Source organism: Chiloscyllium plagiosum, chromosome 11 (assembly GCF_004010195.1).
Source record: "Chiloscyllium plagiosum isolate BGI_BamShark_2017 chromosome 11, ASM401019v2, whole genome shotgun sequence".
NCBI lineage: Eukaryota > Metazoa > Chordata > Chondrichthyes > Orectolobiformes > Hemiscylliidae > Chiloscyllium > Chiloscyllium plagiosum.
Genome location: NC_057720.1, coordinates 72,307,437 through 72,322,783, shown reverse-complemented (window position 1 = coordinate 72,322,783; position 15,347 = coordinate 72,307,437). Strand labels below are relative to the sequence as shown.

General features: G+C 41.5%; 1 protein-coding gene across 1 annotated transcript in view; it reads left to right on the top strand.

The window, feature by feature from the left end:
* The window catches only part of LOC122554561 (complement factor H-like), a 93,257-nt gene that overhangs the window by 23,195 nt on the left and 54,715 nt on the right, over positions 1-15,347 (top strand). The window contains exons 5-7 of the mRNA XM_043699802.1: positions 9,667-9,864; positions 10,296-10,466; positions 14,874-15,044. Coding sequence (XP_043555737.1) covers positions 9,667-9,864; positions 10,296-10,466; positions 14,874-15,044 — 540 coding nt within the window. The remainder of the gene's footprint in view (positions 1-9,666; positions 9,865-10,295; positions 10,467-14,873; positions 15,045-15,347) is intronic.

Sequence of the window (15,347 nt, the reverse complement as noted above, 5' to 3'; positions counted from 1 at the left end):
TTCTCTGAAACGTTCCGCAAGTAGGCGGCCTGTCTCCCCAATATAGAGGAGGCCACATCGGGTGCAGCGGATGCAGTAAATGATGTGTGTGGAGGTGCAGGTGAATTTGTGGTGGATATGGAAGGATCCCTTGGGGCCTTGGAGGGAAGTAAGGGGTGAGGTGTGGGCACAAGTTTTGCATTTCTTGCGGTTGCAGGGGAAGGTGCCGGGAGTGGAGTTTGGGATGATGGGGGTTGTGGACCTGACAAGTGAGTCACAGAGGGAGTGGTCTTTTCGGAACGCTGATAGGGGAGGGGAGGGAAATATATCCCTAATGGTGGGGTCCGTTTGGAGGTGGCGGAAATGATGACGGATGATACAATGTATATGGAGGTTGGTGGGGTGGTCGGTGAGGACCAGTGGGGTTCTGTCCTGGTGAAGATTGGAGGGGCGGGGCTCAAGGGCAGAGGAGCGGGAAGTGGAGGAGATGCGGTGGAGAGCATCGTCGATCACGTCTGGGGAAATTGCGGTCTTTGAAGAAGGAGGCCATCTGGGTTGTACGGTATTGGAACTGGCCCTTCTGGGAGCAGATGCGGTGGAGATGAAGGAATTGGGTATATGGGATGGCATTTTTATAGTGGGCAGGGTGGGAGGAGGTGTAGTCTAGGTAGCTGTGGGAGTCGGTTGGTTTATAGTAAATGTCCGTGTTGATTCGGCCGCCCGAGATAGAAATGGAGAAGTCTAGGAAGGGGAGGGAGGAGTCTGAGACAGTCCAGGTAAATTTGAGGTCGGGGTGGAAGGTGTCCCCACATCTGTTCCACATCTGTCCAGTAGGACATCCACCTCATTGTCCATAAAGTGGGGTAGCAACTTATCTTCTCTGCCAGGACTGGGAAAATATCAGGACCTACAAAGGGCAGCTCCAACTGACAGCTATGGTCTGGGTGCACAACACGTTTTTAAAGATAGTGCATGTGCAAGGGATGCTGGTCACTAGTTGTGTCTAAGTAACAAATTGTTCCAGGAACAGCAAGTGATAAGATTGGGATAGACTCAGACATGAGGGATGCCGTAGGTTGCGGTAGGTTGTTAATGAGGTGAGTTGGTGGGGAATGGTGTGAAACCTCATTAGGCCATATGCCGAGATCCCTCCCAAAAACTAAACACAACTTGCATTTAGTCAAAAAAGCAGGATTCAGACCACAATGACCATTCAATGCTTCAAGATCAAATGGAGAGCAGAATCAGCCTGAAATTTCTCTTGCTCAAAATTTTAAAATCAGACAAATTATTTCCAGTGAGATAGTTTTTCTCGAGCTTGAATTGCTAACTGCAAAGATCTGAGCAATCTTCTTCTCCTTTCCGTGTGGTCCTTAAACCTGATTACAAGATATCTCTTAATTAATGTATTTTGGATCCACCTGCCTCCCATCTTCATTAAACCTGTCTAATTCATGAAACGTGGTCTATTGTTATAAGTTCTTAATCTTTCAACCTTCTCCCTAGTTTCATATTCACTAACAAAACCAATGTGCCCCAGTCCTCCAGCTTCATCCCTTATAACTTACACAACAGCAAACATCACTAAAGTCACTCCCACTCTGTCTGACCATTAGCTTTTTTATTTTTAAAGTCCTAAATGATCGTTGCATTCCAATTATGATCTTCCTTGTTCTTGACTGCAATCTGTAATCACTCACAACACTGAGGTTACAATGGCATGGCTGGTATTTCGGCTTATTGAAATTTCACTTGTCTTTCCTTTCGGAAATGATTGCTTGTGCTTTACTCATTTTATCACTTTGTTGGTGGACCTTCCCTTTAATCGGGCCATTGGAAACATGGGGTCAGTTTTCATTTGTGCGCCTTTCGCATTCAACACACTTCTCATCTACTAGTGGTGTGACGGTCACTGCTTTTTCCAACAACCTCACCAAACATAGATGAATTTTGGTTTCGTCCAGTATAATACCAGTGCATGCAAAATCATCTGTTTTATCACACAAGAGAAAAGTTCTTTGACGCTTAAACCGCCTTTTAATAGTTGACACCTCAGCTTCAATGCAAAGACAGGGAACCTTGTCCACAGCTCAAAACTGAGCTCAACATATTCATTCTCTATCTAATTTGACCATTTTTCATGCCACACTCATTACTTCCTGCACAACCTTCTGCACTGGAAAAATCAAGAATGGGTTTCATCAGCACTCTTTCTGATAGCCCTCATGCCTCCATCCTCAAAATACTAAATGTACAGCTTATGTACTCAGCTTTATAAAGCTACATGCGCTTGCTCAGCCCCATGGACTCTTGCAGAGAGTCTTTACTGAACTTTCAATAACAGTTCATTGGGTGTAGAATGTAAACATTGCTGGAAAGAGAGAGAGAGAGAGAGAGAGAGAGGGGGGGGGGGGGGGGGGGGGGGGGGGGGGGAATGTGGCCAATGCTATTGCTTTTACAGTTATCAGGATAAATGTAGGAAGGCCAACTTTTTTTAAAAATCAAAAGAATTTAAACAACAAGAGAAAATGAAATTGATCAATTGGCAAGTTGGCTCTGATTAAGGCATTGCCATGAAGAAAGCACACAGCACCTTTCAGTCCAACAGGTTTATTTGGAAGCACTAGCTTTTGGAGTACTGCTACTTCATCAGTAGCTGTGGAGCAGAAGCATAAGACATAGAACGTACAGCAAAAGATTAAAGATATATTGAACAACCTAGGTTGCTGTTAATATTTTATTTGCTTTCATCTTTTAGAATGGGTTGCAGGTTTTGGTTCATTAATATGTAAATCCCAGAACTTCTTTTAAGTCACATTCTCAAGATAACTTAAGGTTTTATAGAAAGAAAAGTGACATCTCAGCATTAAAGGTGTGTGGTTAGAATCTGCCTAAATCCCAATCTTGTGTCAGACTGGTTCTATTTCCAAAGTAGGAATTTATAAAATATTACCTGGATTGGAAGCACATGGTGAGGTCAGTGCAGGAGAGAAACAAAGAAAGAAACTGACACCAGGGTGAACCTACACAGCTACTGCCTTTACTATTTGAGTTTGTGTATCACTGGACATCGGAGTGCATCTGGGAAAATTAACAAACAGTGAAATTCACAACTGATCTTGGAGGAACTATTTGGGTGAAGTTCACAGCACAGAATCAGATAAGTTAAATGTTTAAGTGGCCTACAGAAAGTCTGCAGTATTGAGGAGAGTGAGTTCTTTCTTGATTATATGTTTTTAAGATATGTTTTTTGATTAAACTTAAAAAGTAAGCCATAACTATTAATATACCCTGGGGCAGTGTTTTATAGAGGAGTAATACGGTGTTATTTTCTGGGTCTGTAGATTGTGAAGGAGCAAAAATGGCCATTAGAAGAGTAATATGTGCTTCTTGTCTGATGTGGGAGTTTAAAGAGAGTTTAAGGGTTACTGTGGATTATATCTGCAATAAATGCTGTTGGTTGTGAATCTGATCAGATCGAATAGATCGGTTGGAATACAGTTAGAAGTAATGAGAAATTTGCAACAGCAACAGTATGTGATGGATGGCAGTCATAGGAAGGGGGGGAAGTCTCAGATACAGTCACACAGATGTGTTAACTCCAGTAAAAGTAAGAGAGGTAGGCACCTAGTGAAGGTGTGTTCTGTAGCTATATCCATTTCAAACAAGTATGCTATTTTGGAAAATGTAGGGGGTGATGGATTCTCAGGGGAAGGTAGCACGAACAGCCAAGTTTCTGGTATTGAGACTGGCTCTAATGCAACAACGGGTACGTTGGTTTCAAAGAGATCAATTGTGTCACGGGATGCTCTAGGCCGAGGTACAGACAGACTTTTCTGTGGCCAGCAGCGAAAAAGCAGAATGGTGTGTTGCTTCCCTGGTGCCAGGATCAAGGATGTCTCAGAGAGGGTGCAAAATGTTCTCATGGGGGAGAGGGGCCAGCAAGAAGCATTGTCCACATTGGAACCAACACCATAGGAAGGGAAAAGGTTGAGATTCTGAGGAGAGATTACAGAGAGTGAGGCAGAAATTTAAAAAGGAGGTCCTCAAGAGTAGTAAAATCTGGATTACTCCCAGTGCTACGAACTAGTGAGGGTAGGAATAGGAGGATAGGATAGATGAATGCATGGCTGAGGAGCTGGTGTATAGGGGAAGGATTCACATTTTTAGATCATTGGAATCTCTTTTAGGGTAGAAGTGACCTGTACAAGAAGGATGGATTGCACCTAAATTGGAAGGGGACTAATACACTGGCAGGGAAATTTGCTAGAACTGCTTGGGAGGATTTAAACTAGTAAGGTGGGGGGGTGGGACCCAGGGAGATAGTGAGGAAAGAGATCGATCTGAGATGGGGGCCTACAAGGGAAGGCAGATGAACTCAGGGCATGGTTATGAACATGGGACTGGGATATCATAGCAATTACAGAAACATGGCTCAGGAATGGGCAGGACTGGCAGTTCCAGGATACAAATGCTACAGAAAGGATAGAAAGGGAGGCAAGAGAGGAGGGGGAGTGATGTTTTTTGGTAAGGGATAACATTACAACTATACTGAGGGAGGATATTCCCGGAAATACATCCAAGGAAGTTATTTGAGTGGAACTGAGAAATAAGAAAGAGATGATCACCTTATTGGGATTGTATTATCGATCCCCTAACAGTCAGAGGGAAATTGAGAAACAAACTTGTAAGGAGATCTCAGCTATCTGTAAGAATAACAGGGTGGTTTTGTTAGGGGATTTTAACTTTCCAAACATAAACTGGGACTGCCATAGAGTTAAGGGTTTAGATGGAGGGGAATTTGTTAAGTGTGTTCAAGAAAATTTTCTGATTCAGTATGTGGATATACATACTAGAGAAGGTGCAAAACTTGACCTACTCTTGGGAAATAAGGCAAGGCAGGTGACTGAGGTGTCAGTGGGGGAGCACTTTAGGGCCAGTGACCATAATTCCATTAGTTTTAAGATAGTGATGGAAAAGGATAGATCAGATCTAAAAGCTGAAGTTCTAAATTGGAGAAAGGTCAATTTTGACGGTATTAGGCAAGAACTTTCAAAAGCTGATTGGGGGCAGATATTCGCAGGTAAAGGGACGGCTTGAAAATGGGAAGCCTTCAGGAATGAGATAATGAGAATCCAGAAAAAGTATATTCCTGTTAGGGGAAAGGAAAGGCTGGTAGAAATAGGGAATGCTGGATGACTAAAGAGTTTGAGGGTTTGAATAAGAAAAAGAAGGAAGCATATGTAAAGTATAGACAGGATAGATCGAGTGAATCCTGAGAAGAGTATAAAACAGTAGGAGTATACTTAAAAGGGAAATGAGGAGGGCAAAAAGGATACATGAGATAGCTTTGGCAAATAGAATTAAGGGGAATCCAAAGGGATTTTACAAATATATTAAGAACAAAGGGTAACTAGGGAGAGAATAGGACCCCTCAAAGATCAGCAAGGCTGCCTTTGTGTGGAGCCGCAGAAAATGGGGGAGATACTAAATGAGTATTTTGCAACAGTACTTAAGGTGGAAAAGGATATGGAAGATATAGACTGTAGGGATAGAGATGGTGACATCTTGCAAAAAGTCCACATTACAGAGGAGATGGTGCTGGATGTCTTGAAATGCATGAAGGTGGATAAATCCCCAGGACCTGATCAGGTGTTCCCGAGAACTCTGTAGGAAGCTAGAGAAGTGATTGCTGGGCCTCTTGCTAAGATATTTATATCATCGATCGTCACAGGTGAGGTGTTGGAAGACTGGAGGTTGGTAAACGTAGTGCCACTGTTTAAGAAGGGTGGTAAGGACAAGCCAGGGAACTACAGACTGGTGAGCCTGACGTCGATAGTGGGTAACTTGCTGGAGGGAATCCTGAGGGACAGGATGTACATGTATTTGGAAAGGCAAGGACTGATTAGGGATAGTCAACATGGCTTTGTGTGTGGGAAATTGTGTCTCCTAAACTTGATTGAGTTTTTTGAAGAAGTAGCAAAGAAGATTGATGAGGACAGAGTGGTAGATGTGATCTATATGGACTTCAGTAAGGCGTTCGACAAAGTTCCCCATGAGAGACTGGTTAGCAAGGTTAGATCTCTCAGAATACAGGGAGAACTAGCCATTTGGATACAGAACTGGCTCAAAGGTAGAAGACAGAGGGTTTTGGTGGAGGGCTGTTTTTCAGACTGGAGGCCTGTGACCAATGGAGTACCACAAGGATCGGTGCTGGGTCCACTACTTTTTTTCATTTACATAAATGATTTGGATGTGAGCATAAGAAGTACAGTTAGTAAGTTTGCAGATGACATCAAAATTGGAGATGTAATGGATGGCGAAGAGGGTTACCTCAGATTACAACAGGATCTTGATCAGATGGGCCATTGGGCTGAGAAGAGGTAGATGGAGTTTAATTCAGATAAATGCGAGGTGCTGCATTTTGGGAAAACAAATCTTAGCAGGACTTGTACACTTAATGGTAAGGTCCTAGGGCGTGTTGCTGAACAAAGAGACCTTGGAGTGCAGGTTCATAGCTCCTTGAAAGTGGAGTCGCAGGTAGATAAGATAGTGAAGAAGGCGTTTGGTATGCTTTCTTTTATTGGTCAGAATATTGAGTACAGGAGTTGCGAGGTCATGTTGTGGCTGTACAGGACATTGGTTAGGCCACTGCTGGAATCTTGCATGCAATTCTGGTCTCTTTCTTATCGGAAAGATGTTGTGAAACTTGAAAGGGTTCAGAAAAGATTTACAAGGATGTTGCCAGGATTGGAGGATTTGAGCTTTGGGAGAGGCTGAACAAGCTGGGGCTGTTTTCCCTGCAGCTTGGGAGGCTGAGGGGTGACCTTATTGAGGTTTACAAAATCACGAGGGGCATGCATAGGATAAATAGACATAGTCTCTTCCCTAGTGTCAGGGAGTTCAGACCTAGAGGGCATGGATTTAGGGTGAGAGGGGAAAGATATAAAAGAGACCTAAGGGGCAACCTTTTCACACAGAGGGTGGCACGTGTATGGAATGAGCTGCCAGAGGAAGTGGTGGAGGCTGGTACAATTGCAATATTTAAGAGGCATTTGGATGGGTATATGAATAGGAAGGGTATGAATATGAAGGTATATGAATAGGAAGGGTTTGGAGGGATATGGGCCAGGTGCTGGCAGGTAGGACTAGATTGGGTTGAGATGTCTGGTCAGCATGGACCCGTTGGACCGAAAGGTCTGTTTCCATGCTGTACATCACTGTGACTCTATGACTGCCTGCATTGACTGCCTGCAGATTTTGAGCAAAATAGAATGTATCTGCAAATATAATTCTGCAAATGCAAATTCACCCCATAGACTTATATGTGTGTAAGTGTACATGAGAGAGAGTGTGTGTGAGTGTGTGCTCGTGAGTGCAAGTGAGCATGATAGAGCATGTTTGTGATTGTGCATGTTTGGTAAAGTGTATATGTGAGTGAGGTGCAGTATAAGTCACAGTCTTATACTCCATCACACTCACACTTTACCAAGCATGCATTCATGCAAACACACGCTCTCTCACGCACACTCATGCACACACACTCCCACTCTCTCTGTATTGCACACATACACACATATAAGTCTATGGGGGACGAATTTGCATTTGCAGAATTATATTTGCAGATACATCCTATTTTGCTCAAAAAGCACACAATCTGCAGGCGGTCAATCCATGTGACATTTTATAAATTCCTACTTTGGAAATAGAACCAGTCTGATTCAAGATTGCAATACAGACAGACTCTAACCTCACACCTTTAATGCATTGTCTGAACTGAGATGTCACTTTTTTTTAATAAAACCTTAAGTTATCTCGAAAATATGGCTTAAAAGAAGTTCTGAGATTTACATATTAATGAATCAAAACCTGCAACCCATTATAAATATGAAATACTTAACAGCAATCTAGGATTGTTCAATATATTATTTCAGTTGCATGACACTGTAATCTTTTGCTATAAATTCTGTGTCTCATGATCCTGCTTCACAGCTACCTGATGAAGGAGCAGCACTCTGAAAGCTAATGCTTCCAAATAAATTGGTTGGACTATAACCCGGTGTTGTATAATTTTTAACTTTGTCCACCCCAGTCCAACACCTGAAGAAAGCAACAGGGAACAATTGGTTCTGCATGCTTTTGGTTAATTCAAAAAGGTGCAATGTTTCTTTATATCCCTTTTGTTTGCAGAGAAACATGTGTTCATGACTCTCCTAACAAGTGTAACTATGTCATATTATAAATTTGGCTGATTAATTTGAATTGGTTGTTACAGTAACTGTTAGCTCATTAAGAACTTTTTAGCAGGTGCTGTTCAATTGCAAGACCACATGAAACAATAGATGTTTTATTTTGGGTATTACAAGTGCAGCCGTTTTGAGCAGGCTCTGTATTCTGCTTATTATAAACAGCCGGTGAAACATGTTGCTTGACTTGGTCAACCACTTTTTGGGACGTAAGACCTAAATACTTGTCATTGCACTGGCACTGAAACCCATGCAGGATTTTTCTCAATTTTGTGGTAAGTATAATGTATTTCTGGGACTTATCACTACCTTCTGGAAAATAACACCTCATCACTACACTAGAACACAGGAGAACTGGCCAAAGGTAGAAGAGAAGGTGGTGGTGGAGGGTTGTTTTTTTCAGAATGGTGCCACAAGGATCAGTGCTGGGTCCACTACTTGTCGTCATTTATATAAATTATTTGGATGTGAACATAAGACGTATAGTTAGTAAGTTTACAGATGACATCAAAATTGGAGGTGCAATGGACAGCAAAGAAGGTCGGGGTGGCACGGTGGCTCAGTGGTTTGCACTGCTGCCTCACAGCACCAGGGACCCAAGTTCAATTCCAGCCTCGAGTGACTGTGTGGAGTTTGCACATTGTTCTCGTGTCTATCCGGGTTTCCTCCGGATGCTCCAGTTTCTTACCACAGTCCAAAGATGTGCAGGTCAGTTGGATTCGCCATGCTAAATTGCCCATAGTGTTAAGTGCATTAGTCAGAGGGAAATGGATCTGGGTGGGTTACTCTTCGGAGGGTCGGTGTGGACTGGTTGGGCCGAAGGGCCTGTTTCCACACTGTCGGGAACCTAATCCAAACACAAGATCTAAGAGCAGGAGTATGCAATTCAGCACCTCAAGCTTGCTCCACCATTTAAAATAATAGTGGGTTACCTTGGCTCATTTCATCTAGGCTTCAGCTCCACTTTCCTGTCCACTCTTCATAACTCTTAAACCCATTACTAATTAAAAATCTATCTATCCCCTTCTTAAATTTACACAAAGTCCTGGCGTCCACCCTACTCTAGGATAGTTAATTCCACAGATTCATGACACTTTGAGAAATAAATTCCATTATTCACACTGGATGGGATTAGTTATCACTCTCAGTTTCTGAATAATAATAAGACAGAGCAGATCACCTGTCTTCTTTAGAAGCTGCCTGATTTTCAATTTTGGCTCTCGAAACAGTAGGTAATTCATGTTGCCGGATTACCATTCACCCCAAAATTGTAAAAGATACCCTTTGTGTTACCCCTGGTGGTTTTACTATTAAATTAGAAGATTCATTAGAAATGAGTTAGTTTTCTAATGTTGCAGATGAAACTGGCAAACAGTAGATAAATTGATATGAAACATTATATATTCCATGTTAAAGATATTATGTTCAATTTGTTTTGCAGTTGTGACCTGTTCCCCTGTGGAAGAACCAGAAAATGGAAAGATCGTTAGATCAGAGCAATTTGGCCTTGAGCAAAACTTTCCTTTTGGCTCTGTCCTGCAATTCGAGTGTAATTCAGCAGAATTGGACATTGAAGGTGTCAAAGAGATTTATTGTTTAGCAAATGGAACATGGAGTAATCCAGTTCCTAAATGCAAAGGTAATGCTCAATATCCATACTGTACGTAAAGCTTTCCTAAATGTTTTTTATTTGCATTTCTTCTGATTACATTTCATGATTTTAAGCAGAAGTCTGCATCAGCCAGGATTTTATGGAATGCAGTAATTGGAGATGGGATTTCAACCCTTCTCTTGGGATCAGATTGGCCTTCAGCACTCTACTCCCAGCACTACTAGAAGCTGCAGTTGACAAGACTGGAGCAAGCGTTCTTTAGAAACTACAGGGGTGTCAGCTATTGCTTGGAAAGTAGGCAGGAGACCCTCTTTTCAGGAAGGCTAAATACACCAATCAGATAGTGGCTAGGCCACTGGTGATCTATTTTCATAACTAGCTAAGATTGTATTTAACCATTGTTAAAAATACATTTCTAATCACTTTGAATACATGATTTCAGTAATTTTCCTTTTCAGAATTCATATGTACGAAACCAGCTATAGAGAATGGGAAAGTAATTGACAACAAACAGATTTACAAATATTCTCATGTACTACAATATCGATGCAATCGCAATTATAGACCTGAAGACATTCAACTGACTACATGCACTAAATTTGGATGGAACCCACTACCAACTTGCACACGTAAGCTGATAATTTTATGTCAATAGTAAGTTATTTCAATAATTGAAATAAGAGAATCTCTAAGAAAGCTGAGAGGTTCCTTTAATTGGTACTATATAGTGTATCTTGTTTCTGATTTTGCAGAATATGATTCCAATAAAACTTTCTGTTACAAAAGCAAAATGCTAGGACACTTTTGTGGCACAGAGGTATTGTCCCTACCCCTGGAGCAGGGGCAACAGATTCAAGTCTCAACCTGCTTCAGATGTGTGTAATAATATCTCTGAACAGGCTGATCAGAAAAATTGCCTAAATAAATTTTAGAAAAGCAAAATGCAGCCAGCACTGGAAATCTGAAATCAAAAGAAAAGCTTGCATAATTCAACAGACTTTCTATGGACAGAAACACTTTCAGGTCAATGACATAGACTTGGGACTTTTGATCAGAACTGAAGAAAGATGGGCGGCACGGTGGCCCAGTGGTTAGCACTGCTGCCTCACAGCACCAGGATCCTGGGTTTGATTCCCGCCTGTCTGTGTGGAGTTTGCATATTCTCCTTGTGTCTGCGTGGGTTTCCTCCAGGTGCTCTGGTTTCCTCCCACAATCCAAAGATGTGCAGGCCAGGTGAATTGGCCATGTTAAATTGCCCACAGTGTTAGGTGCATTAGTCAGGGGTAAATATAGGGTAGGGGAGTGGGTTTCTCTTTGAGAGGGGCAGTGTGGACTTGTTGGGCCAAAGAGCCTGTTTCCACACTTTAGCAAATCTAATCTAACCTTAAGGCAGTGGAAAAGGAGAGTGGTCAGAAAAGACAAAAGAGTAGATCTCTAAAAGGGAGATTAAGGAGCAAAGGATTTCATGATGCAACCGGCAAAAAATATTAATGAAAACAGCAAAGACTATGCCTAGATGAGTTGCAAATTGTTACATAAAAGTACATCATTAAGGAATAAAGAAAGATACGAGATGAAGCCCAAGCCAGCGAAACATAAAAAGGGGAAGAAAAATGAACTGAAAGAATGAGTTGGAGGCAGAGATTATGATCTAAATTGTTAAGTTCAATGTTGCATGTGGCAAGCTACCTGACCTGATGAGATATTTAAGCTTTCCTTGTTCTTACTGCCTTCCAGTTACCTTGGCTACAATTAAGAGGGTAAGCTTAAACCTCCTTCACTACAGCCTTCAGAGCTGACATTGTTCTGTGTCTTCATCCATTATTGAAAAGTTCCACTTTTTTACTCTTCTGTGGGACATGTTTGTCGCTTGCAGAGCCAGCATTTGTTTTCCATCCCTAATTGTTTGTGAATGCTATTGTTTGTTGGGGCATTTCAGTGGGCAGTTAAGAGATAAGCACATTGCTGTCACGTATTGGCCAGAATTTCTGAGGAAGGCAGATTTCATTCCCTGAAGGTTGTTAGTGAACTATCACTTCAGAAGACTAATTTGCCAGGAGACAGTACTTCAGAACAATAGACATGACATGATTCAGCATCTCTTCCTGAGGCTCATATCACTCCTCTTCCATGAAGACCAAAGCAAAATATTGGTTTAAATTACCTGCCATTTCCCAGTTCACTGTTCTCAACTCCCTAGTCACATCCTCCACACTTGCTTTTACTTCTCCTTTTATTTACCCTTCGAAGCTCTTGCTTTTTTCTTATATTTCTTGCCAATTTTCTTTCATAGTCAATTTCCTCCCATTTTATTAGATTTTCAGGTCAGCTGCTGCTGGTTTCTTAAAAATTCCCAACCCTCTGGTCTAATACTAGTTTTGTATGACTTAGCTTTTAATCAAATACTTTCTTTGAACACCTTTATTAACCATTATCCTTCTCATTAAATTCCTTCATTTTTACCATAATAAATCATCACTAAATAGTATGAAATAACCGCCCATCTGGCAAGGCTGAGTTTTTCCATTGACTTCCCCTTTTCTCAATTTTCCCAGCACACTTTAGACTCTTTCCCCCATAACTCTGTATTTGCCTTTATTGAAATTGAAAATAGTGGTTTGATACCTGAATTGCTCTCTCTCTATCAACTAAATATGAAATTCTACCATACTATGATTGCCACCCCCTAAAGGATCATTAATTACAAAAGTTTGTGTTAATCCTACCTGGTTATGTATCACTAGGTCTGAAATAGCCTGTTCCTGGGTAGGTTCTGCAATGCACTGTGATAAGAAGCAATCTGTGAAGCACTCTATGAATTTGTTCTTGGTGTTACACTTGCCCATCTGGTTTCTCCAGCCATAAGATCATAAGATATAGGAGCAGACATTAGGCCATTCATCCCAATTGGTCTACTCTGCCATTCAATCATGGGTTTCTCAACCTCATTCTCCTGCTTTCTCTTCATGACCTTTGATTCCCTTCAACAAAGAACCTATCTATCTCTGTCTTAAAAATACAGGGCGTTCCCCGTTTCCGTGGATTTGTTTTCCGCGGTTTAAGCTACCCACGGTTTGCCACGGCCTGAGCATGCTATAGGGAAGCTTCCGGAACCAGGGACCAGGAGGCTGGCGGGAAGGTATATTTCCCATTTAAATGAATGAGTTTGCTCCTATCTGCGGTTTCAGGCTTCCACGGTAGGTCCAGGAATGTAACCCCTGTGGGTGAACGACTCATCTTCCGCCTCAGAACACTTCAACCCCAGGGCATCAATGTGGACTTCACCAGTTTCCTCATTTCTTCTCCGCCCACCTTACTCCAGTTCCAACCTTCCAGCTCAGTGCTGTCCTCATGACCTGTCCTACCTGCCAATCTCCCTTCCCACCTATCCGCACCACCCTCCTCTCTGACCTATCACATTCATCCTCACTTCCATCCACCTATTGTACACTTGGCTACCTTCTCCACAGCCCCAACCCCCTCCCATTAATCTCTCCACCCCAGGGGTTCCCTGCTTCATTCCTGATGAAGAGCTTTTGCCCGAAACGTCAATTTTCCTGCTCCTCAGATGCTGCCTGACCTGCTGTGCTTTTCCAGCACCACTCTAATCAAGACTCTGATCTCCAAGATATGCAGTCCTCACTTTTGCCAGGTACAGGGGGACTACTGTACTCAATGACCTGGCATCAACAGCCTGTTGTGCAATGGATTCCATAGATTCACCACTCTCTGGCTGAACAAATGTCTCCTCATCTCCATCCTAAAGGGTCTTGTCCTTACTCTAAGACTGTGCCCTCTGGTTCTAATCTCTCCTGCCAATGGAAACATCTTCCCAACATCCAGTTTATCCATGCCGTGCAGTATTCTGTAAGTTTTAATTAGGTCCAACTTCTTCCTTCATAACTCCATCGAGTATAGATCCAGAGTCCTCAAACATTCCTCGTATGTTAAGCCTTTCATTCCTGGGATCATTCTCATGAACCTCTTCTGGAACCTGCTCCAGAACCAGTACATCCTTCCTGAGGTATAGCGCCCAAAATTGCTCATAATACTCTCAACATCATCTGACCAGAGCCTTATAAAGCTTGAGAAGTATATCCCTGCTTTTATATTCTAGTAATATCTGCCAATTGTATTCATTCGCCCAATATGCAGGTTAAAATCAGCCATAACAATTATAGCACCCGGGGAGCAGGAAAATTCTGATGAAGGACTTTTGCCCGAAATGTTGATTTTCCTGCTCCTCAGATGCTGTCTGACCTGCTGTGCTTTTCCAGCACCACTCTAATCTTGACTCTGATCTCCAGCATCTGCAGTGCACACTTCTGCCTACAACAATTATACCATCCTTATTACACACTTCCATTATTTCTCACTTTCATGTATACTTTGTCCTAATGTGAGAAAACTCTTTGGCAACCAATAGACAATTCCCATTTAAGACTTCTTTCTGCAGCAGTTCCTTTGTTTCACCGAAACTGTTCCACTTCACAATCTATTACACCCATTTCACTGATCACACCTGCACGGATACCTTTATTGAAAGACCCACCTCCTTTTCCTTTTTGCCTAGTCTTCCAAATGTCAAATATCCTATAATATTGAGTTCCTAATCTTGGACACCCGGGAACCACATCTCCATAATAGCTATTGAGTCAGAATCAGTTATTCTTTATCTATATTATCTGCGTTGTTTCAAATATATTCAGAGAAAGAGCCTTAAGTTTTGACTTTGTACTCCTATTTCTCTCACTGATTCTAATTTCTGCTGCACTCTTCTGTGTATATTTTCTCCTCCTTCCTGTCTTAAGTTCTCCAAAAGAAAACCAAGAATATCTTATGATTACTGACACAATTAATTGAAATATTTAGTAAGTGAAATTAATGTTTCACTAATTTTCCTCAGCTTAGGTAATGCACATATCATTTTATATCATTTGTAATAATGACCTTTTCTATGGAGATAGCATGAAGTTAGTAATTATGGATTTATTACTACCATTCACTATATTAAAACCTATCATTTTGTTTTTCAGCAATAATATGTACGATCATTCCAATAGACGATGGTAAATTCCAAACTACTAAGTGGATGTATTCCCATGGTGAAAAAGTAGAATATACTTGTGATAGCGGGTACAGACCCTTAGGCTCAAATTTAGTAACATGTGAAGCATCTGGATGGTTTCCAAATCCAAGCTGTGTAGGTAATTGAATTTTTGGTTTCTAATTTATCCTCAATACTTAAAAGCATAACAAAAATTCCTGCCTAATAATGTTTTATGAACCATATCACATTATAAAAGCAATGTGCACTGTTTATCTATGATTATTTTACACAGATGGGTTTAAGCGTAATAAGTACTGTTTTCGTTTCAAAAAAGAACTCAAGGCAACATGTCCGTAAGCGTTTTATACAATCACAGCAGTGAAGCAGTTAAATACTCACTAACTTGGCAAGCATTTCCTTTTTTAAAAGAAACTATCTGTTTCGACCAACAAGAGATTGG